The following is a 25,137-nucleotide window of genomic DNA, read 5'->3' on the forward strand; positions in this document are numbered from 1 at the left end:
TGTTCAGCTAACAGCTTTGTGAAGGAAGTACTAGATATGTATATCTTGATGAGTTGAATTTTTTCCACATATTCTATGTGCCCAAAACATAGCTCTCCACAAATTTTTAGCCCCATCTAACATTCCATGTGAGCTCATCATCCAATCTTTGTTTTTGGTAATATTTTCATTTTATGAAGCAACTACATTATATATTGCTTTATAGTTGATGAAAATAGATACTTATTTACCTCGACGTCAAGCCACCACACCATCCAAACCTTGACGTCAAGCCACCACACCATGTATTTATGATTAAATAGATACTTATTTACCTATAAATAATTTTTGAGAAAAATAAAGAGCAAACTATAATGCAGCTGCAATTCAAATTTAACCCGCTTTCACCTCAATCGACATAAATTTGCCTTTTTCACGAGAGGTGCATAAAAGCTTTTAACACCCAACCATTTTGTCAATTGTACATTAAATATGGCCTACTATTTTAGAAAAATGATTTGGTCCAATTTTAAAACAAATATATGGTATGTCCTTCACAAATAAACTCATTTTGGACACTTGAAAAATGGAAAATGATTTTTACATACAAGGAAAATGAAAACTTCTTTAATCAACATTGTTTGTCATTCCAATATGCACCCTTGTGCATAATATTATATCATTCAACAAACTATATCATGAATGTGGTCATAAGATTGATCATTTGGCTTGAAAGACATTACTCTTCACACATGATATCCCATTTCTAAGAACACTTTTTAAAAATAATTGTCGTATTACAAGTTTATTATTTTTCCTGATAATTTGTCACATATAATGACACAATGCAAAGTTTTTCTATTTTTTGATTTTGTTTTGAGTTTTTCATGGCCATTTCAAAATGCGGTCAACACGGCGGGTATGACCGTTCGTAGCTAGGGCTTGATTTTTGCAAATATTTTGGAGTATCTATGAAGAAATAGATATTTTTATATCTAGGAATTTTTTTGAAAAAAAATAGCAAACTATGAGGCAGCTGTAGTTCAAATTTAACCCGCTTCCACTTGAATGAGGAGAATTGTTTTTTTCACGAGAGGTGGATAAAAGTTTTTGACATCCAATCATTTGGTCAATTGTATATTAATTATGTACTAGTATTTTAGAAAATTGATGGAGTCCAATTTTGCAACAAATATTTGGTAGGTCCTTCAAAAAAAACTTTTTTTCCACTCGAAAAATGGTTAAAAATAGCTATAAAGATGAGAAATGCATACAAATTGGTCCTCATCCATAAAATATGGTCTAACTCTAGTGAAAATTTGTGTGATGCCCTTTTCCAAAATATTTTTGATAGATGCTTCAAAAAATTCCTTTATTTTTAGTACTTAAAAACTATTTTAAATCACTGATATTTCGAACCAATCAGAACTCTTCGCACGGATTGATGACATGACACCAATCCATCCATCCATCTACCTCACCATCTCACATCCATCCATCCATGTATCTATAGAAAAGAAAAAAACATAACCCCACCCGTAACCCAAACCCTAGCTCACATCCCTCCCCCCATCGCACCCTTCCTCCCTTGTCCCCATCTCCTCGCCGCCGCCACCTCCACCCCGTCCCCGCCCCCCTCCCGATCCAGTCCTCCCTCGTCCCCATCTCCTCGCCACCGCCACCTCCTCCCCATCCCCACTTCCCTTGAACAATCCAGCAAACTCATCGCACGAGCAACAATCAGCAGCGGCAAGCAGAGGGAGAGAGGCAGGCAGACCGAGATGGCACAGGAGACCCTGAGGCTGGTGTGCCTGCCGGTGTCGGCGCACGACGGGAGGCTGCCGCGGCAGTACACGCTGGAGGGGCAAGGCGCCAAGAAGGACACCTCGCCACCGCTGGAGTGGTACGGGGTGTCGGCGGCACGCGGTAGCTGGCGCTGGTGGTGCAGGACATCGACGCGGACGAGCGGGTTCCGTGGATGCACTGGTGGTGGCCAACAAATCGCTTGAGGAGAAGGGGTTGCCCGAGGGGTTCTCGGGCGCCGGCGGCAACGCCAACACCGGCGGCGAAGGCGGCCTCCAGGAGGGGGTCAACGACTGGAAGCAGCCCGGCTGGCGCGGCCCCGTCCCGGACTCCCACGGCCACCGCGTCCAGTTCCGGCTCTACGCGCTCGGCGACGTGCTCAGCCTCGGCAACAAGGCAAGTGCGCCCGCAAGATCTAGTCGTGGTGGCTCTCTTCTGAACTTCCTTTTTCTTTTATGACATTCACTAGTTCAGGTTTAAGATTCAATCGACATTTTCCTCCATGGATTTCAGTCCCAAACTCTCTAACCCCTTTGTGTGTGTTCTTTTGGCTTGCAGGTCAAACCCTAGGTGGGGCTGTGCATCTGCTGCTCCATATCAAGTGCGCGGCCATGAGTAGATCCAGCATATGTGCAGATTAGTGGTGTCTCCCTACCTTTCCCAATTTTTCTGACGCTCAAGTTTCTGATTTAGTAAATTAATTTAGTCTCGTGTGCATGTGTGTGTACTGAAAACGTTCACCCCTGTGCATAATCTTGGTGTATTGTTTCTGTATAAATAACCTGATTCGTTTTATTTTATTTCCTTATTGAAGGATGTATACCCTGACTTTTTTATACTGTTGCTTCCAAGAACAGAGTTAGATGTTCCTACGGTGATTTGTAAGCACCTATGAATGACTAGGGGCTTTTGTATGTGCATCTCGGTTGACTTCTTTGTGTGATTACTAAAGAAATGGTAGAGGAAGAAGAACTCTCCTTTCTTCTTTTGTACTCTTTGCTGGTCCTACTCTTGCTGCTCCTACGTTCAGATTTCACTCCCTCGAGTAGGCTAATTTTCTTGCTCCAGTCTGTCCCCTTTCGATCTAGTGATGGTTGCTCAGGTACCAGATTCAGTTATTTCTTTTGGATCTTTGTTGATTGCAGATAGAGAGATGAAGACACTCGGAGGAAGACAAGATGCTAGTCTGACTATTTGGGAGCAAGGGGGAGACGATGAAACCTGGACAGTGCTTACTCTGCTTCCTCTCCTTCTAATATCTGATATCCATCTCGCTTGGCTGGTATGGCTGCCCATCCCTGTTGTACCGTGTAGCCCTTTGTGGAGTCTTTCTATTGGTCAGTAGTTGCAGCCCATACATAGACTAATCGTGTGTCAGTTGACTATTAATATAGATAGTGCACGTGAATGTGGTGGTCAAATGTGTGTCTCAAATATGTCATGTTGTCCTCGTTGACCAATAGATATTTTTGTGTTGGTCTAAGTTTGGTGTGGCATGGTTGTATAGCTTAGCATAGTCTGGTCTCCCTATATTTGCTTTTACCCAAGAATCTTAACCCACTTGTATTCATGTACTATTTGAGGTGTAAGAATAATAATAAAAACATTTGAGTGATTATGATTGTTGAAGAAATCTGAGATGTGCTAATATAATCTATATGATCTTCCTAATTTTAATTAAGTGCATCCGCTGCTCCAGATCAAAGCCGCCGGCGTTGGTGGCCGTGGTGCCGCTGGGTGGTGCAGGTTGATGCTCAAGTGCACGGCCATGGAGCAGAACCAGCATATGTGGTGGTGCAGGTTGATGCTCAAGTGCACGACCATGGAGCAGATCCGCTCGGTGGTGGTCACTTCGAATTTATCCAGAACCGCCGCCACCTCCCTCGCCGTGCTCGTCGACAGCGGCGTCGCCCTCTTCTTTCGCCACTCCTCCATCGCGCTAGCCTACAATGAGTCAGCAGACCCCATCGCCAGGGAAGTTATGTCCTCACATTTCTCCTTTTTTTCTACTCTTCTTTCATTGTAGCACAAATGGATGTATTTCTGATCTCAAATGTGTGCTCTTGCATACACTGAATTTCTGAATATAGCATGAACTATGCGTACACCCCCATAGGCAGCCAAGTTCCGACCTCAGATTTGCTTGCTTGTTGTCCTTACAATTTATGAATCTCTGAACTTTTTCCAAGTCCATGTTATTTATGCACTGAATCTCTGAGCTTTTCCTATGTACTGTTTCTGTTTCATAGGTGCAGGTATATGTTTGACATTTCTTTTCACTGTAAATAATATGTTCGGCTATCAACATTAATTTTCGATGTACACCATGTCAGTATGCTAGTGTTCCTAGTAGAATACACGCTCTTAAAATTAGAGAAAAAATAAATATATGCGTTCAGTTATATATGCTTATCATTTTGTAAGCTAGTGTATGAGAAAGCAATGACTTATATATGCTTATCTGAACATTCCCAGCTCACCAATCCATTTGACTTAGTTATGCACACAATCAAGTGAAGTGAAGATGAGTTCCATTCTGACAGCTCTTATGTCTTTGGAGAGGATGTGGGTTTTGGCAGTTCCAAATTATAAAACCAACACATAATTCTTGAAACAAAAACAATGGACCAGATTTGATTTATCTTTTCTGATTTTCAGGATTATTAGGTGATGAATTTCCCAGCCAGCTCCATGGTGCGTCATTCATGTTTAAATGTAATAATAATCTTGCTGGTGTGGATGAATGACTACTAGCGGGTTTTTATATCACACAACTCGTGTAATGCATTTAGGGGTGGAGAGCTAGCCTCCTTCTTTCTTTGTTACCTTTTTCGCAAACAACAATGGTATGCATACTGTAGATTTCCATCTAATGCTAGTACACAGAGCAGTTTCGTCTCGCAAATATGACATCACTAAGCTTAGTTGAACCTTACCTTTTTATTTAGCGATGATTACAACTCTCAGTCTCATCGGAACGTTATAAATGAACTACTAATTTTAGAATAAATTGGACCGGACTACCTTGTCTGTGGATCAATTAGTCCGATGTTGGATTTCTTGGAGTCGAGTGATCATTAGCGTCTAGTATAGCTTGCCATGAGATTCGAAAGAAAAATACCAAGTCTTTTTCCTTTACTCGCTTACTGTAGTTCTTTTAGTGTGTATATTGTCATCACTCAGTGTTATTAAGATGCAAATTTATTTGACTCACATGTATGTGTGCACCTGAGTAAGGAGTGATGCTGACACGTTTATTTAATTGACATGTCCTTCTGTCTCACCTGCCCCCGTCCCCTCCATGGTGTGTGTGTGTGTGTTGCTTTTCTGGCCAGAGATGGGATGCTAAGCAACATTGTTAGCTTCCTCTTGTCCTACAAAGTCTCGCGCGCAGGCTTGCTTGGTGCAAATTTAATTAACTCCTTAAAGGTAGATGGAATCTTCTTTGAAGATGTGCAATCTAATAGTCCACCCAGCGCTGAAATTGCTTCAGTAGCCGGATCAGCCCACCTGTAGTCAGATCCGTATGTTATTACTGACTTACTGTATGCAGTATGTTTCATCTCGTTCTTCTGCTATTCAAATACTTGTACATTCATTCTATTGCTGGCCATTTCGTTATGGAGCATGAAACCTTATCTTTGCTTATCCAAAGCAAATCAGGTTGGCATCATCGGAGACTATAATCTGTGCTTGTGGTGTGAGCGAGAGTTACCTGCTCCTGTTGAAATTGTGCCCTAGAGGCAATAATAAATGTATAGTTATTATTATAATTCCTGTATCAAGATAATAGTTTATTATCCATGCTATAATTGTATTGAATGAAGACTCATTTACATGTGTGGATACATAGACAAAACACCGTCCCTAGCATGCCTCTAGTTGGCTAGCCAGTTGATCGATGATAGTCAGTGTCTTCTGATTATGAACAAGGTGTTGTTGCTTGATAACTGGATCACGTCATTGGGAGAATCACGTGATGGACTAGACCCAAACTAATAGACGTAGCATGTTGATCGTGTCATTTTGTTGCTACTGTTTTCTGCGTGTCAAGTATTTATTCCTATGACCATGAGATCATATAACTCACTGACACCGGAGGAATGCTTTGTGTGTATCAAACGTCGCAACGTAACTGGGTGACTATAAAGATGCTCTACAGGTATCTCCGAAGGTGTTAGTTGAGTTAGTATGGATCAAGACTGGGATTTGTCACTCCGTATGACGGAGAGGTATCTCGGGGCCCACTCGGTAATACAACATCACACACAAGCCTTGCAAGCAATGTAACTTAGTGTAAGTTGCGGGATCTTGTATTACGGAACGAGTAAAGAGACTTGCCGGTAAACGAGATTGAAATAGGTATGCGGATACTGACGATCGAATCTCGGGCAAGTAACATACCGAAGGACAAAGGGAATGACATACGGGATTATACGAATCCTTGGCACTGAGGTTCAAACGATAAGATCTTCGTAGAATATGTAGGATCCAGTATGGGCATCCAGGTCCCGCTATTGGATATTGACCGAGGAGTCTCTCGGGTCATGTCTACATAGTTCTCGAACCCGCAGGGTCTGCACACTTAAGGTTCGACGTTGTTTTATGCGTATTTGAGTTATATGGTTGGTTAACGAATGTTGTTCGGATTCCCGGATGAGATCACGGACGTCACGAGGGTTTCCGGAATGGTCCGGAAACGAAGATTGATATATAGGATGACCTCATTTGATTACCGGAAGGTTTTGGGAGTTACCGGGAATGTGCCGGGAATGACGAATGGGTTCCGGGAGTTCACCGGAGGGGGGCAACCCACTCCGGGGAAGCCCATAGGTATTTGTGGGGGTCACACCAGCCCTTAGTGGGCTGGTGGGACAGCCCACCAAATCCTATGCGCCAAGGAAGAAAAATCAAAGGAAGAGAAAAAAAAAGGAGGAAGAAGTGGGAAGGGGGAAGGACTCCCTCCCACCAAACCAAGTAGGACTCGGTTTGGGGGGGGAGAGTCCTCCCCCCTGGCTCGGCCGACCCCTTGGGGTTCCCTTGGACCCCAAGGCAAGGTCCCCCTCCCTCCTCCTATATATATGGGGCTTTTAGGGCAGATTTGAGACGACTTTCTCACGGCTGCCCGACCACATACCTCCATAGTTTTTCCTCTAGATCGCGTTTCTGCGGAGCTCGGGCGGAGCCCTGCTGAGACGAGATCATCACCAACCTCCGGAGCGCCGTCACGCTGCCGGAGAACTCTTCTACCTCTCCGTCTCTCTTGCTGGATCAAGAAGGCCGAGATCATCGTCGAGCTGTACGTGTGCTGAACGCGGAGGTGCCGTCCGTTCGGTACTAGATCGTGGGACTGATCGCGGGATTGTTCGCGGGGCGGATCGAGGGACGTGAGGACGTTCCACTACATCAACCGCGATCTCTAATCGCTTCTGTTGTACGATCTACAAGGGTACGTAGATCACTCATCCCCTCTCGTAGATGGACATCACCATGATAGGTCTTCGTGCGCGTAGGAAAATTTTTGTTTCCCTTGCGACGTTCCCCAACAGTGGCATCATGAGCTAGGTTCATGCGTAGATGTCTTCTCGAGTAGAACACAAAAGGTTTTGTGGGCGGTGATGTGCGTTTTGCTGCCCTCCTTAGTCTTTTCTTGATTCCGCGGTATTGTTGGATTGAAGCGGCTTGGACCGACATTACTCGTACGCTTACGAGAGACTGGTTTCATCGTTACGAGTAACCCCCTTTGCTCAAAGATGACTGGCAAGTGACGGTTTCTCCAACTTTAGTTGAATCGGATTTGACCGAGGAGGTCCTTGGATGAGGTTAAATAGCAACTCATATATCTCCGTTGTGGTGTTTGCGTAAAGTAAGATGCGATCCTACTAGATACCCTTGGTCACCACGTAAAACATGCAACAACAAAATTAGAGGACGTCTAACTTGTTTTTGCAGGGTATGATTGTGATGTGATATGGCCAAACGATGTGATGTGATATATTGGATGTATGAGATGATCATGTTGTAATAGAAATATCGACTTGCATGTCGATGGTACGACAACCGGCAGGAGCCATAGGGTTGTCTTTATACTAACATATGTGCTTGCAGATGCGTTTACTATTTTGCTAGGATGTAGCTTTAGTAGTGATAGCATAAGTAGCACGACAACCCCGATGGCGACACGTTGATGGAGATCATGATGATGGAGATCATGGTGTGGCGCCGGTGACAAGAAGATCGTGCCGGTGCTTTGATGATGGAGATCAAGAAGCACGTAATGATGGCCATATCATGTCACTTATGAATTGCATGTGATGTTAATCCTTTTATGCACCTTGTTTTGCTTAGAACGACGGTAGCATTATGAGGTGATCTCTCACTAAAATTTCAAGACGAAATTGTGTTCTCCCCGACTGTGCACCGTTGCTACAGTTCGTCGTTTCGAGACACCACGTGATGATCGGGTGTGATAGACTCAACGTTCACATAAAACGGGTGCAAAACAGTTGCGCACGCGGAACACTCGGGTTAAGCTTGACGAGCCTAGCATGTGCAGACATGGCCTCGGAACACATGATACCGAAAGGTCGATCATGAATCATATAGTTGATATGATTAGCATAGGGATGCTTACCACTGAAAACTACTCTCGACTCACGTGATGATCGGACTTGGGATAGTGTAAGTGGATCATGAACCACTCAAATGACTAGAGAGATGTACTTTTTGAGTGGGAGTTTAGCATATAATTTGATTAAGTTGAACTCTAATTATCTTGAACATAGTCTAAGTCCACTTTGAATATATTTGTGTTGTAGATCATGGCTCACGCAAGTGTCATCCTGAATTTTAATACGTTCCTAGAGAAAGCTAAGTTGAAAGATGATGGAAGCAACTTTATAGACTGGGCTCGTAATCTTAAGCTAATCTTACAAGCTGGAAAGAAGGATTATGTCCTTAATGCTGCGCTAGGAGATGAACCACCCGCTACGGCTGATCAGGATGTTAAGAACGCTTGGTTAGCACGTAAGGAGGACTACTCAATAGTTCAATGTGCAGTCTTGTATGGCTTAGAGCCGGGACTTCAACGTCGCTTTGAGCGTCATGGAGCATTTGAGATGTTCCAGGAGTTGAAGTTTATCTTTCAGAAGAACGCCCGGATCGAGAGGTATGAGACCTCCGATAAATTCTATGCCTGCAAGATGGAGGAAAACTCATCTGTCAGTGAACATGTGCTCAAAATGTCTGGGTACTCAAACCGTCTAGCTGAACTGAGGATTGAACTCCCGCAAGAAGCTATCACTGACAGAATCCTCCAATCACTGCCGCCAAGCTATAAAGGCTTTGTGTTGAACTACAACATGCAAGGGATGAACAAGTCTCCCGGCGAGTTGTTTGCGATGCTGAAAGTCGCAGAGTCTGAACTCCGTAAAGAGCATCAAGTGTTGATGGTCAGCAAGACCACTAGTTTCAAGAGAAACGGCAAAGGCAAGAAGGGCAATTCAAAGAAGAGCGGCAAGCCTGTTGCCAATCCGCCGAAGAAACCCAAAGCTGGACCTAAGCCTGAAACAGAGTGCTTCTATTGCAAGGGTATGGGTCACTGGAAGCGCAATTGCCCCAAGTATCTGGCAGATAAGAAGGCGGGCAAAGAAAAATCAGGTATATTTGATATACATGTTATTGATGTGTACTTAACCAGCTCTCGTAGTAGTGCCTGGGTATTCGATACCGATTCTGTTGCTCACATTTGCAACTCGAAGCAGGAACTGCGGAATAGACGAAGGCTGGCGAAAGACGAAGTGACGATGCGCGTAGGAAACGGTTCCAAGGTTGATGCAATCGCCGTCGGCACCGTGTCACTTCAACAACCATCGGGATTAGTGATGAACTTAAATCATTGTTATTTAGTGCCTGCGTTGAGCATGAACATTATATCTGGATCTTGTTTATTGCGAGACGGTTACTCTTTTAAGTCTGAGAATAACGGTTGTTCTATTTCTATGAGTAACATCTTTTATGGTCATGCACCAAATGTGAGAGGATTGTTCATATTGAATCTCGATAGCGATACGCATATACATAACATTGAGACCAAAAGAGTTAGAGTAAACAATGATAGCGCCATATTTTTGTGGCACTGCCGCTTAGGTCATATTGGTGTAAAGCGCATGAAGAAATTCCATGCCGATGGACTTTTGGAGTCACTTGACTTTGATTCACTTGACACGTGCGAACCATGCCTCATGGGCAAGATGACTAAAACTCCGTTCTCCAGAACAATGGAGCGTGCAAGTGACTTATTGGAAATCATACATACCGATGTGTGTGGTCCAATGAGCGTGGAGGCACGCGGCGGATATCGTTATTTTCTCACCTTCACTGACGATTTGAGCAGATATGGTTATGTCTACTTAATGAAGCACAAGTCTGAAACATTTGAAAAGTTCAAGCAATTTCAGAGTGAAGTAGAAAATCATCGTAACAAGAAGATCAAGTTCCTACGGTCTGATCGTGGGGGTGAATATCTGAGTTTCGAGTTTGGTACTCACTTAAGACAATGTGGAATTGTTTCGCAGTTAACACCGCCTGGAACACCACAGCGTAATGGTGTGTCCGAACGTCGTAATCGTACTTTATTAGAAATGGTGCGATCTATGATGTCTCTTACTGATTTGCCGTTATCGTTTTGGGGTTATGCATTAGAAACAGCTGCATTCACTTTAAATAGGGCACCATCGAAATCCGTTGAGACGACACCATACGAACTGTGGTATGGCAAAAGGCCAAAGTTGTCGTTTCTTAAAGTTTGGGGATGTGATGCTTATGTCAAAAAGCTTCAGCCTGAAAAGCTGGAACCCAAAGCGGAAAAATGCGTCTTCATAGGTTACCCAAAAGAGACAGTTGGGTACACCTTCTATCTCAAATCCGAGGGCAAAGTGTTTGTTGCTAAAAACGGAACTTTTCTCGAGAAGGAGTTTCTCTCGAGAGAATTGAGTGGGAGGAAGATAGAACTTGACGAGGTTGTCGAACCTCTCATCCCTCTGGATGGTGGCGCAGGGCAGGGGGAAACCCCTGTGATTGCGACGCCGGTTGAGGAGGAAGTTAATGATGATGATCATGAAACTCCAGTTCAAGTTTCTGTTGAACCACGCAGGTCGACGAGATCACGCGCTGCTCCAGAGTGGTACGGTAATCCCGTCTTGACAATCATGTTATTAGACAACAATGAACCTGCAAATTATGAAGAAGCAATGGTGGGCCCAGATTCCAACAAATGGCTAGAAGCCATGAAATCCGAGATAGGATCCATGTATGAGAACAAAGTATGGACTTTGGAGATACTACCTGAGGGCCGCAAGGCTATTCAGAACAAATGGATCTTTAAGAAGAAGACGGACGCTGACGGTAATGTGACCGTTTATAAAGCTCGACTTGTGGCAAAGGGTTTTTCACAAGTTCCAGGAATTGACTACGATGAGACTTTCTCTCCCGTAGCGATGCTTAAGTCCGTCAGAATCATGTTAGCAATAGCTACATTTTTCGATTATGAAATTTGGCAGATGGATGTCAAAACGGTGTTCCTTAACGGTTTCCTTAAGGAAGAGTTGTATATGATGCAACCCGAAGGTTTTGTCGATCCTAAAAATGCTGACAAGGTGTGCAAGCTCCAGCGATCCATTTATGGACTGGTGCAAGCATCTCGGAGTTGGAACAAACGCTTTGATGAGGTGATCAAAGCATTTGGGTTTATACAAGTGGTTGGAGAATCTTGTATTTACAAGAAAGTGAGTGGGAGCTCTGTGGCGTTTCTAATATTATATGTGGATGACATATTGCTGATTGGAAACAACGTAGAGCTTTTGGAGAGCATAAAAGGTTACTTGAATAAAAGTTTCTCTATGAAGGACCTAGGAGAAGCTGCTTACATTCTAGGCATTAAGATCTATAGGGATAGATCAAAACGCCTGATAGGACTTTCACAAAGCACATACCTTGATAAAGTTTTGAAAAGGTTCAAAATGGAACAATCCAAGAAGGGGTTCTTGCCAGTGTTACAAGGTACGAGATTGAGTAAGAATCAGTGCCCAGCAACTGATGAAGATAGAGAGCATATGCGCTCCGTCCCCTATGCTTCAGCCATAGGCTCTATCATGTATGCAATGCTGTGCACTAGACCGGATGTTAGCCTGGCCATAAGTATGGCAGGCAGGTTCCAGAGTAATCCAGGAGTGGATCACTGGACAGTGGTCAAGAATATCCTAAAGTACCTGAAAAGGACTAAGGAGATGTTTCTCGTGTATGGAGGTGACGAAGAGCTCGCCGTAAAAGGTTACGTCGATGCAAGCTTTGACACAGATCCGGACGACTCTAAGTCGCAAACCGGATACGTATTTATTCTTAATGGGGGTGCAGTAAGCTGGTGCAGTTCCAAGCAAAGCGTCGTAGCAGATTCTACATGTGAAGCGGAGTACATGGCTGCCTCGGAGGCGGCTAAGGAGGGTGTCTGGATGAAGCAGTTCATGACGGATCTTGGAGTGGTGCCAAGTGCACTGGATCCAATAACCTTGTTCTGTGACAACACTGGTGCCATTGCCTTAGCAAAGGAACCAAGGTTTCACAAGAAGACCAGACACATCAAACGACGCTTCAACCTCATCCGCGACTACGTCGAGGAGGAGGACGTAAATATATGCAAAGTGCACACGGATCTGAATGTAGCAGACCCGCTGACTAAACCTCTTCCACGGCCAAAACATGATCGACACCAGAACTGTATGGGTGTTAGATTTATTACAATGTAATTCACATGGTGATGTGAGGGCTAGATTATTGACTCTAGTGCAAGTGGGAGACTGTTGGAATTGTGCCCTAGAGGCAATAATAAATGTATAGTTATTATTATAATTCCTGTATCAAGATAATAGTTTATTATCCATGCTATAATTGTATTGAATGAAGACTCATTTACATGTGTGGATACATAGACAAAACACCGTCCCTAGCATGCCTCTAGTTGGCTAGCCAGTTGATCGATGATAGTCAGTGTCTTCTGATTATGAACAAGGTGTTGTTGGTTGATAACTGGATCACGTCATTGGGAGAATCACGTGATGGACTAGACCCAAACTAATAGACGTAGCATGTTGATCGTGTCATTTTGTTGCTACTGTTTTCTGCGTGTCAAGTATTTATTCCTATGACCATGAGATCATATAACTCACTGACACTGGAGGAATGCTTTGTGTGTATCAAACGTCGCAACGTAACTGGGTGACTATAAAGATGCTCTACAGGTATCTCCGAAGGTGTTAGTTGAGTTAGTATGGATCAAGACTGGGATTTGTCACTCCGTATGACGGAGAGGTATCTCGGGGCCCACTCGGTAATACAACATCACACACAAGCCTTGCAAGCAATGTAACTTAGTGTAAGTTGCGGGATCTTGTATTACGGAACGAGTAAAGAGACTTGCCGGTAAACGAGATTGAAATAGGTATGCGGATACTGACGATCGAATCTCGGGCAAGTAACATACCGAAGGACAAAGGGAATGACATACGGGATTATACGAATCCTTGGCACTGAGGTTCAAACGATAAGATCTTCGTAGAATATGTAGGATCCAATATGGGCATCCAGGTCCCGCTATTGGATATTGACCGAGGAGTCTCTCGGGTCATGTCTACATAGTTCTCGAACCCGCAGGGTCTGCACACTTAAGGTTCGACGTTGTTTTATGCGTATTTGAGTTATATGGTTGGTTACCGAATGTTGTTCGGAGTCCCGGATGAGATCACGGACGTCACGAGGGTTTCCGAAATGGTCCGGAAACGAAGATTGATATATAGGATGACCTCATTTGATTACCGGAAGGTTTTCGGAGTTACCGGGAATGTGCCGGGAATGACGAATGGGTTCCGGGAGTTCACCGGACGGGGGCAACCCACTCCGGGGAAGCCCATAGGTATTTGTGGGGGTCACACCAGCCCTTAGTGGGCTGGTGGGACAGCCCACCAAATCCTATGCGCCAAGGAAGAAAAATCAAAGGAAGAGAAAAAAAAAGGAGGAAGAAGTGGGAAGGGGGAAGGACTCCCTCCCACCAAACCAAGTAGGACTCGGTTTGGGGGGGGAGAGTCCTCCCCCCTGGCTCGGCCGACCCCTTGGGGTTCCCTTGGACCCCAAGGCAAGGTCCCCCTCCCTCCTCCTATATATATGGGGCTTTTAGGGCAGATTTGAGACGACTTTCTCACGGCTGCCCGACCACATACCTCCATAGTTTTTCCTCTAGATCGCGTTTTGCGGAGCTCGGGCGGAGCCCTGCTGAGACGAGATCATCACCAACCTCCGGAGCGCCGTCACGCTGCCGGAGAACTTTTCTACCTCTCCGTCTCTCTTGCTGGATCAAGAAGGCCGAGATCATCGTCGAGCTGTACGTGTGCTGAACGCGGAGGTGCCGTCCGTTCGGTACTAGATCGTGGGACTGATCGCGGGATTGTTCGCGGGGCGGATCGAGGGACGTGAGGACGTTCCACTACATCAACCGCGATCTCTAATCGCTTCTGCTGTACGATCTACAAGGGTACGTAGATCACTCATCCCCTCTCGTAGATGGACATCACCATGATAGGTCTTCGTGCGCGTAGGAAAATTTTTGTTTCCCTTGCGACGTTCCCCAACAGCTCCTCCATTGATAAATATTGTAATCGTGTTCTCTATTTATTTCAGATTGCTGACAAGATTCTGAACAAAAAAGAGTTGGAATTCAACAAGTGGGAAGGTACCCTGTCCGATCTGTTGTAGAATGTCCGCAAAAAACTTAACCAAGTTGCTTCTGTAAGTCCAAAAGCTTTTTGTTGTTGTTGCAGTGCTTCAAAGGATACATGCCACGCAATGGACGAATGAGCAGACCATCGCAAAGACTGCTATCAGCAACATCCTTCCATGTCTGGACGCGACTACAACCAACCGAACCATAGAAGCAAGTGCTCCTTTTGATTTGCTTCCAGCCTTATGCTGGAAGCAAGTGAAACTTTGTTTGTAGTAGTGTTAGTTTACTAGTTTATCAGCCATGCTGGTGTTGGTGTAAAAAGTGTGTATTTTGATTGTGCAAACCTGGGAGATGTATTATGTGATGTTATATGATGGATGATTTTAATTCAACTTGGAGTTTTCTTGATTTGAATATGAAATAGTGTTGGATTTAATATTGGAATAATAATTTGGTTGAAAAGACCGAACAAATAGAAATGAAACCAAGTTTTGAAACAAAAAGTTGCTGAATTTAAAAATGAAAAAGGTCAAAACTGAAACTGGATCAAATGTATTTGGGCATGAAAAGGCCAGGGCCCAAATTAGAATGATAAACAAAATTCGAAAAAAAAACTAAAATGGCTGTAAATAGGCCAAGGCCCAAAAAGAAGCCCAATAAGAAAAAGCAAAAATAAAATAAAACCAGCCCATGTGATCAATTGAAATGGGTTGGCCTGATTTCAACCCTGACGTTTTGATTTCGTCGTAATTTTGCCACGTAGGACTGCCACGTAAGACTGAGTTTGATTGCCAACGACGATTTAGGATTGTCGTAAAGGTTACGACAACCCAGGAATCGTTATAAAAGTTACGACGATTTTGATCAAAACATCGTGCTGTTCATTTCTGACGCTCCGTTTTCGACGCTTGCTATTTCGTCGTGAGATCGTCGTAAATTGAAAACCGTGACAATGTAGCGACGAAAAAATGGCGTCGTGTATTAGCATATTCCTTGTAGTGCTTCTCCACCAACTCAACATAATATGGTCTTCCTTCCGTGGGATGCCTCTCTCATGTTTTGGCCCCGGTGCTTCCTCTCGAATTAGTCCAGTGGCATATACAATACGCGGGTTATAGGGTCATGATACGTGTTGTGATGTCCGATATTCTTTTATGATTGTAGTATGTTTGACGTTGTTTGGCATTGCAGCATCTGTTCGAGTTGATCCCTAGCTCCTCCACTGAGCCTGGAGGTCAAGGTCACCATGAAGAAGTCTAGGCGATCGCTCGAGACAATCTAGTCTTCCCGACCATGAAGAAATCCCCAACTATATGTAACTCTTATGTCGATCTATTGTTCTAGATAGCTCTAGAGTTGCCCCCCCAACTTTTGACTAAACTCTGAAGAAATTGTTTGGGGAGAGCATAGATGAGTTTTTGGGGGGCATTTTACACCCTCAAATACTCAGGTTTTAACCTTGGCCCCCCAACCATTTTCACCTAGCTTCGCCACTGATTAAGTGCCTGGTGTAGAAGTCGGTGGGCAGCTAAAGCGAGCCATGATGGAGACTTTTGGAAGGAAACTACATGGTTAACTCTAAAAAATCATGTTCCCCGTTGACATCTCACCATACACCCTTAAAGACGCGCAATCCCTAAAACTAACAAGTACAAGGCAACACCGAGCAACCTCCTATCTCGACTGTGGCCACCATCCGTTGACAAAGAATATAGGGGATTGTGTTGGGCCCGAACTTCCCCTAGCGACTCTCAATGGTGCCTTAGAGGAAAGAATAGGAAGGAGATCACTGATACTAGGAGAGAAAATGTTGCCATAACTCATTGTCATGTTTTTGTAAAGACAGTGAGGGACATTAAGGGCCAAGAAAGACCACTTATATCGTAAAATGTAATTCTTACAAGGACTGACCACTAAGAAAACATAAAATTACACACTAGTCCTTTCCTCTTTTGCACAAAATCGGGAGAAACCCACCACTAAACAAACATTTACAAAAATATATATTCATATTCTTCACAAAACCATAACAATCAATAGTTTGCATGAAAATGACACAGAGTGCACTCTAAAAACGCTAACAATCAACAACAGTATTGGTTTTTTTTTCTCACACACGTTCTTATGAACAAGTTGAATCATTAACTTGTTATCTCGCCTTGTTAAACTCGTTCAATTTATAAGCTCAGATGAAACTCAGTTTGATTTGTTAGTCAATGACTCAAGTCGAGCTGACCCAGTCACAAATTACTCAATTGATGTTTAACTAATTATCGGTTGACTAAGAATTATCAAACGTAACTAAAAATAGACGTGAGTTTTTGTAGTCGCCCAAAATTGCATATACTGCGAACAAAGTAAATTATGGACATGCTACGCATCAGCCGACGGATTTTTAAAAAGATCTGTTGCCTCGTCAACTGTCAGATTGACAGCTATCCAGTGTCGAGTCTGTTCTCACCATTACAACAAAAGTAGTATTGCAGAAAACTTTACAACAAATCTTATATTACAAAAATCTTTTACAACATAGGTGATATTGCGGATTTTTTTTCTTTGCTATTTTTACAACATAAGTGTTGTTATGGAAAACATTTGCAAGAAAGACAATGTTGCAAAGAATAATTATATTTTTCCTTCGGCTTTATCTTTTGTAACATGGATGTTGGTGTGGAAGGCGATTTTGCAACAAACATAACATTGCAGAAAGAAAAATGCAAAGGACATGCGGAATTTCGGTAAAGTATTAATAAAAATCTTGTCTTAAAAAGGGAAGCGCTACGCATCCACTCACGAATCTTAATAAAAGATTTGTCGCCTAGCGAGCCATTGGATTAAATGTGGGATGGTTGTTATATTCAAGTGCCTACTTTGCAACACGGATAATGTTGCTTTCATATGTTTGCAACAGAGTTCTTATTGCATAACTTTTGCAATACATATATTGTTGGAGATTCATTTTGCGACAAATTTAACACTAGTGTAGGAAAACCTAGCTATGGCGTATCAACAATGAACTTGCTAGCATGGACACCCCGACGTCACCAATATGGCGTCACTGCTAGAATTTAGTGGTGAAGTTGGACAGAGTTGCATGCCGACATTGTCATATTTAGCTAATAAAAAGATACACAGCGATGGAATCTTCACAAACTAAACATTTAGCAATTCACAAAAGTTACTACCAACTTCATAAACTAAATGTTTCACCAATTCACAAAAGAAAGTATCAACTTCACAATGTATTGATCTGCCCCTCTCGACACTACCTGACTATTAAGGGCTAACTTAAGCTCACGAAGCTTATTCCTATGCATCTGCCTCTTTATGATGTAATAAGCTTTCTCCGTCTTCGATTAAGTCATCTCGGACTTTCGAACTTGTATGTCCTTCATAATATCACTTATCTCGAGGTTGAACGACGAGATCTGACCTTCGAGGTTGATAATCTTATGATATAAAATAGTATTGTCATCGGTAATCGTATCTCTCTCCTTATTCAGGAAGTCATTCAACTCCTCTAGGAACTTGACGGTACTTTTATGTGAAGTAATCAACTCGTGATTGAGCACGTCCAGGTCACATGTTTGTTATATGGGTGCTGGAGAAGGCAGACCTCGTATATATGCTTGGCAAGGGTTTCAAATCATCAACAATTAATTAATGGTTAGATATATTAATGTTTACGATGCTCATGCATGTTTTTTTGTAACCTTAATTATCTGGTTGGTGCTTACTTCACCTTTGTCCTCGGCATACCTCGAAAAATGCTCAGAGGAGCCTTCCGAGATGCTAGAGTCGGTCATGCTATATCATCAAACAGAAAGCCTTGTGATGTAATGGTTTAGAGTGTATTATCAAAAAAACTGTAGACAAATTAAATGGAGCTAGATCCCATGACATACTCATGCAATGTGTGGCTGCATATAGTCCACTATATAAAGATCACAATGTTGCTACACAAGGATAAAAAAATATTTTGTTTATTCCAGACACATGTATTATTTAGTTCATATTTAAAGGCACATATAACTAAGTTGCTAGGGACTTTAAAATTGTCACACTTGTTTCAGCTTTACTAAATTAAAAAAAAGCTCCAAAAATCTCTTCGAGTTCCGATCAATATACGTATATGGGAAGCCTTAATCGAGCAACATTTTTATTAAGTGGTGTTCTTTACCGCAGAGATGAAAATGGAATGTTTGGATGATGTGAATGAACTTGTGGTAAATTCATTTAAAATCTTATTATTTGTTCTACCGACACTAGAAACTTTGAATCACATTGCACATCTACAACCGAACCCAGCTAATACACCCCACACACGTCCGCGAGGAGATGTATACATCACATAACCCTAACCTAAGCAAAATGAGAGAGGGAGGGGCGCCGGACTTACCGCGAAGGTGCTCGGGGTGACGAGAGGTGTGCAAGCAGCGTCGGGCTGCATCGGGTGGAGGCGGGCCACTTAGGCCGGCTGTGGCAGCAGGCGAGCGACGTCGGGGTCCGGAGGAGGACGGGTAGATTTGGGGATCAAGAGAATGACGAAATGACATTTTTTACTATGCCCAAAGTTGTTAAAATTGGCCATGGTGGCGTGCACCTATTGGGCCTAATGTGCAGCGTAGTGTTTAATGTGGAACGCGAGCACTAAGAAAATAACTATGACCAAAGTTGTGAGAATCGTGACTCAAGTCTTACAATCTTACGATCTTAAGAACCAATATAGCCCTTCCGATTCTACAATTTTGTTCATAGAATCTAAGTTTCTACGATCCTAATAGTTATGATTATGCGATTCACGATCCTAGCATTGAAGCTCCGAGATTCTGACAACTTTGGTTATGACATTCGAATTTAGTCAACGTCAGCAGTATCTAAAAATATTACTGCTTGCATTGGTGAGAAATGGCGTGTCATGAATAAAAGTTGTGTCTATCCATTTCTTCACGGGTGTAATGTTGCCATAAAAGAATGCCTTCACCTTTTATATGACGATACGGAAGAAAGTTTCGCATCGTCACTTATGTTGCAGAAATCTTGTTTGCAACAAGGAGAATGTTTTAAACGAGTCTAGCGACGCAATAGGTGTCGGGTTACGAAAACACTCCTGAAACACGGGCCAAGTTGCAGGAAAATGTAGTGGTGGAGGTTAGATCCCGAACGTCTAATAAATAACAGATCTGACGGCTATAAAGGTGGTTGACGCGAACAGATAGATCCACCGGGTGGACACAAGTGTTTTGCGAATAAAAATCTTATACTGCAATTTAGAGTCCCTTCACAACGATTCTTGTGGACTGCTTTGTGAAGGCTCATAGCATTGGTTCAGTTTATGTTCAACACTGCGAGCGAGAAGCAAACTCTGTGGCACACAATTTAGCTAGGCATGATTTCATATCTCTTCTGGGATTCAAATCTACCAAGTTTCATTAGACAAGATGTAATAAGCGATGTATCCTTGGTTTGTCTGAAGCAACGGGTTTCTTACGGTATCTAAGGGGACTGGAAGGTTTTTAATGAGGGGTCCTGCTTGCTTAATAAAGTGGATTTGAATTTGTGTTTAAAAAAAATATCGACATACATTTTCAGTACTTCCCTTTTTGTCTGCGTACAAACCATTTGCTGGTGACGTATACACTGCTGATGGCCAGCAGCCACGAGATATCACCGGCGGCAAACACCGTGGCACACGTTCGATGAAGAGCGAGCCACGACTTCACTTCACCCCCGTGCCACGCACAAAGCAGTGAATCAAACGGAGCAGGCCGCACCGATCGACCACTCCACGGCGCGTCCACGCCATGGCCTCCGCCCAGCCCCTCCGCGCCCTCAACCTGAAGGCGTTCGACGAGACCAAGGCCGGCGTCAAGGGCCTCGTCGACGCGGGCGTCACCGCCGTCCCGACCATCTTCCACCACCCGCCGGAGACCCTCGCCCACGGCGCGCATCGACCGCATCGCTTCACCGTGCCGGTCATCAACCTGTCGTCCGCCGTCGTGCAGGGCAGCGCGCGGGCCGCGGCGGTCGCGCAGGTGAGGGCGGCCGCGGAGACGGTGGGCTTCTTCCAGGTGGCGGGGCACGGCGTGCCGGAGGCAGCCACGTCGGCGATGCTGGCGGCTGCGCGGGGCTTCATCGAGGAGCCCGTGGAGGCCAAGGCGCCCTACTACACCCGGGACACCGGCCGGCGCGTCCGGTACCAGAGCAACCTCGACCTGTTCCAGTCGGCGGCGGCCAACTGGCGCGACACGCTCTTCGTGGAGATGCTGCCGGAGCCGCCGGCGCCCGAGGAGATCCCGGCCGCGTGCAGGGCCGTCGCGCCGGAGTACGCGCGGCTGGTGCAGCAGCGGCTGGGCCGCGCCCTGCTGGGGCTGCTGTCGGAGGCGCTGGGCCTCCGCCCCGGCTGCCTCGAGGAGGAGCACGGGTGCCTGGAGGGGCTCAGCCTCGCCTGCCACTACTACCCGGCCTGCCCGGAGCCGCAGCTCACCCTCGGCACGCCGCGGCACACCGACGCCAGCTTCCTCACCGTGCTCCTCCAGGACGCCGTCGGCGGCCTCCAGGTGCTCGTCGACCTCGAGGACAAGGCGGTGTGGGTGGACGTGCCGCCGGTGGCCGGAGCGCTGGTGGTGAACGTCGGCGACTTCCTGCAGCTCATGTCCAACGACAGGTTCAAGAGCGTGGAGCACCGCGTGGTGTCCAACGGCGTGGGGCCACGGGTCTCGGTGGCGTGCTTCTTCCGGACGGACCGCGCCGCGGCGGCGACGAGGGTGCTAGCGCCGATCGTCGCCGTCCGCGACGAGGCGCGGTACAGGAGCGCGACGGTGGAGGAGGTGGTCCGGCAGTACTACAAGGTCAAGGGCCTCGCCGGCACCTCTGCGCTCCAGCACTTCAGGCTCTGAATCTCTTCATCCAAAAAAAAATAAAAAATTGTATCTTTACAATTACGAGACACAAATCAAGAAGTTCAGCAAAGCAGAGCAACAGCAAGAAGCAGCACAGGATGCAACTATGCAAGCATGTGACAGAGTCTGGACAGCCTGAAAAAGACTGAAATTTGAAGCATCAGTTGAGGGTTTTTAAAATCCAAGCGGCGATCCATCACTTGCTCTAGCTACTCACGCCGACTTTTCGCTTTAACCCTTTCGGCAAAAGTTCAGCAGTCTATACTAATTTACCCTGCCTGATGAACAACTAGCTGTTAAGTATAGGATTGATTCTTAAGTTGATCACCTGTGGGGAGGGGACCCTGTCGAATAAAATCGCAAAGGCAACCATGTAACTAAGCACAAACCGCATCATTTGATCAAAGTGTACCTTGAAAAGCTGATGTTCATCCATGAAGATGAATCTTCATGTGATCGATCGACTGGCTGTCCTTGATGAGGTGCAATCATTGATGTTCACGAGCTTTGTTTGGGATGTCCAATCTTGATCGGGGTTCACCGTTTCTCGATCCGTTAAATTTTACTGAAGCTCAACCAAATTTACAATTATCTCCGAACCTGGCCCGATCCCGGTGGACCGTGTGCAAATCTCGGTAAAATTTCAGCTCATCGATGAGCGCTCGCCTCGACAGGGATCCTGCTCCAGTCCGTAAACTTTCTTGTGTGCTGAACAATCCACCAGTATAGCATATGTTCCTTGTGTCCATTGGTGCTGCCTTCCTTTCACCTCCGGGAGACCAAGGAAACAACGCGGGACGCAACAAAACGGCGGCAAGTAATAGCTGATAAATAACTACCATTCAAGTTCTTGAATCATCAGAAAAGCCCGGGAAACCAGCCAAAGCATGTCCTAAATATGGTCTGCTCCTTATCCTCTTGTTACTGTCCAACAAATTACTACAAATAGCCCTTCATCCTCGCCCGTCGGTACCCCTCCACCATTCTTCCCTGAGTTTGCTGCCAAGGCACCAAGGCGCCGGTCGGTGGTCGGTGCCGGCAGTGATCGACAGCCGGAGCAACCCATAACGGGCTATGGGTTCCTGTGGTAGCCGTCCAAGGGGTTTCCCTGAGAGGGAGAAGCCCATGGTGGATGACATGCCGGTCACCCCCAAGGCTGTCGCTGCACCCGTAGAATCCGATGCTCCGGTTGTCGAGGACAAGTATGAGATCGTTGTTGTTGAAGCGCCATTGGTCGATCTCTCGACACCGAAAGGTGTGGACGCCTGTAAGGTGACTGAAGAGCTTATCCCCGTGATCAGCGAGCTGCTGGTACCAATGACTGAGGAGGCTGACAAGGATACCGAGGTCGTCGTCGTCGTCGAGGAGGTCACAGTGGCTGCAGAGAAGCAAAACTGACTGACAGTTAGCTGAGTGTTTTGTCGGACAAACTAACTTTTCTTACATTTGATGTAAAAGATCTTGCTGTGTTAATATATGGGAAATGTGGGGATGGCCAAAATGCAGCTGACCTGGTTTGGCAATCCATATTGCATCGGTAACTTCATGTCATGATTCTCAGAGCAAACGCAAAGTTGGCAGTAAGATCTGAGTCTGAACAATCCGCAATCAGTTTCATATATCTGATGGAGATGATGAACAAGTTTGAGATACACAAAATAACAGGTGATCAGGATACATTTTACAGTTGATACAGTTAATTACAGTAAACAGCGCAACATAATCACGACACTGACGCGACATGAAGGAACGACATGTGAGCAACACGGAGAAGGAACACGGCCAACACAAAATACACCTGGAATCCTAGGTCTCCTTTTCCTTTGGTTCAGGGATGGACTTCCTGAACCAGGGGATCAGAACAGAGGTCCTCTTCTGGTACAGCCTGTAGGCCTCTGCCCGGTGCTCCTGCTTCAGCATGCGCCGCTCGACGAGCACGGTGACGTAGCCGAGGCACATGCTGTTGACAAGCGCCCCGATGAACATCCACCGCTGCCCCAGGTTCCAGGCGAAGAGATACACGCCCCACCACCAGAGCTGCTCGCCGAAGTAGTTAGGGTGGCGCGAGTACCCCCACAGGCCGTCCTCGAGGGTGGGGACTGTCGGTTCGCCCAGCTGCTTCATTTTTTCGTTCCTGGTGACGAACTCGTGCAGCTGGGTGTCAGCAAAGTATGCGATCACAACTCCGGCGATGCAGACCATTGTTGCCACGAGGTCCCATATGCCCAATGGCTGGTCGCTGGAGTGGATGGCGTACATCGGCAGGCATATGCCAATCAGAAACACCTGCATCCAACAAACACGCCATTTTGTCAAACAGGAGTAACATGTATGCTACCACCATGAATTTTGACCCAGCTGATTATACCAAAAATACCGTCATGACATTTCTTCAAACACATTTCATTCATTTTCATAAAAGTTCTGAAAACAAGCCTGAATTTACCTGCTGGGAGAGGTATACGGCGAAGAAGGACATCCACCACCAGGTCTTGCCGTACTGCCCACGCATCTCGGAGAACCTCCAGTCCTCCTGCTTGCCCCACTGCCACCCTTCCCTCCTGAAGTAGTTGTGCGTCAGCCTGGCGCTCCACACCCAGGTGAGCGCCACCGCCGCGGCCGACCTCGCCGCGTTGGCCACGGCGGCCGGGTGCGCCCGGAAGTAGTGCAGCAGCATCACCGGGATGACGGTCCAGTACAGGTCGATGAGCTGCACCAAACGCAAGCCACGCATTTCGTCAAACAGGCTCAGTGCAAGCCATCCAGCGACACATAGGCATAGAGCCAGCAGTTATCGCCAACCAATTATTGGAGCGGCGAGATGGGGTCGCTTACCCAGTTGTTGCCGAGGAGGAGCCCGACGAGCCAGAAGAGGACGTCGACGTTGAGTAGGAAGAGGGCGTTGGCGAGGAGGAGCGGGTGCGCGGCGCACCACGAGGACACCGGGTCGTCGTCTTGGGGGCGGACGAAGGCGAGGTAGAAGAGGATGGACGGGAGCGGGACGAGGAAGGCGATGACCATGTTCTTGAGGTTGCCACCGCCGCCGCCGCCGGCCATGGTGACCGCGCTGCGAGCGTCTCGGCGGCGAGTTGGTGTGTGTTCGGAGCGGGAGTGGAGAACGGAGAGGGTGTGTGTTGCTGTCCATGCTGTGTGTCATGGGCGCCGGTTTTATAGCGTTGGACCCAGTAGAACTTGGGATTTTTGTAGTTAAAATCGCCATCCAAAAGAAAAATGAATAGAAAGAAACGAAAAATTGTCATTCAAACAGAAAATTACCATGCTTCTCAATTAAAATCGTCATCCTCTGATAAGTAAAGTTGACATAAATAAACGATAGGACGAAATTGCTTGGTGTCACATATGTGACATTTATCAGGATTCCATCGTTGAAGCATGTAGGGTGGCCAATGTGGCGAGCAAGACGTGGAGGTTGGAGGGGTATGTCTTGTTGCCTATGGGACCAATCTTTCGTGTATATGTTGGATGATGGATGCTATAAATCAACCGACCGATCTTAAGGAAAGATCTTAAGAAAAAAAAGCAGCCACCTAGCCTAGCGTTGATTTTTCTCATGTACTTCCTACGTAAACTAATATAAGAGCATTTAAAACATCTCTGTAAACTAATATAAGACCATTTAGTGTTCTAAATGCTCTTATATTAGTTTACGGAGGGAGTACATCA

At 45.5% G+C, this 25,137-nt stretch overlaps 3 protein-coding genes and 1 pseudogene across 3 annotated transcripts; 2 read left to right on the top strand and 2 right to left on the bottom strand.

The window, feature by feature from the left end:
- The first annotated feature begins 1,760 nt into the window (after positions 1-1,760).
- Positions 1,761-15,811, top strand: LOC123424916 (annotated as a pseudogene).
- Positions 15,812-19,968: 4,157 nt separating this feature from the next.
- On the top strand, positions 19,969-22,183 carry LOC123424411 (1-aminocyclopropane-1-carboxylate oxidase homolog 1-like). The gene has a single exon (XM_045108024.1). The coding sequence runs from the start codon at positions 20,356-20,358 to the stop codon at positions 21,448-21,450; it is 1,095 nt and encodes a 364-aa protein (XP_044963959.1). The 5' UTR covers positions 19,969-20,355; the 3' UTR covers positions 21,451-22,183.
- Positions 22,184-22,271: 88 nt separating this feature from the next.
- On the bottom strand, positions 22,272-23,055 carry LOC123424413. Its single transcript, XM_045108027.1, has 2 exons — positions 22,965-23,055; positions 22,272-22,831 (listed from the first exon to the last, which is right to left on the bottom strand). The coding sequence occupies exons 1-2, from the start codon at positions 22,979-22,981 to the stop codon at positions 22,393-22,395; spliced, it is 456 nt and encodes a 151-aa protein (XP_044963962.1). The 5' UTR covers positions 22,982-23,055; the 3' UTR covers positions 22,272-22,392.
- LOC123424412 (uncharacterized protein C594.04c) lies at positions 23,042-24,586 on the bottom strand. Its single transcript, XM_045108026.1, has 3 exons — positions 24,289-24,586; positions 23,900-24,163; positions 23,042-23,739 (listed from the first exon to the last, which is right to left on the bottom strand). The coding sequence occupies exons 1-3, from the start codon at positions 24,508-24,510 to the stop codon at positions 23,260-23,262; spliced, it is 966 nt and encodes a 321-aa protein (XP_044963961.1). The 5' UTR covers positions 24,511-24,586; the 3' UTR covers positions 23,042-23,259.
- Positions 24,587-25,137: the final 551 nt, after the last annotated feature.

This window comes from Hordeum vulgare, chromosome 2H (assembly GCF_904849725.1).
Source record: "Hordeum vulgare subsp. vulgare chromosome 2H, MorexV3_pseudomolecules_assembly, whole genome shotgun sequence".
Taxonomy (NCBI): domain Eukaryota; kingdom Viridiplantae; phylum Streptophyta; class Magnoliopsida; order Poales; family Poaceae; genus Hordeum; species Hordeum vulgare.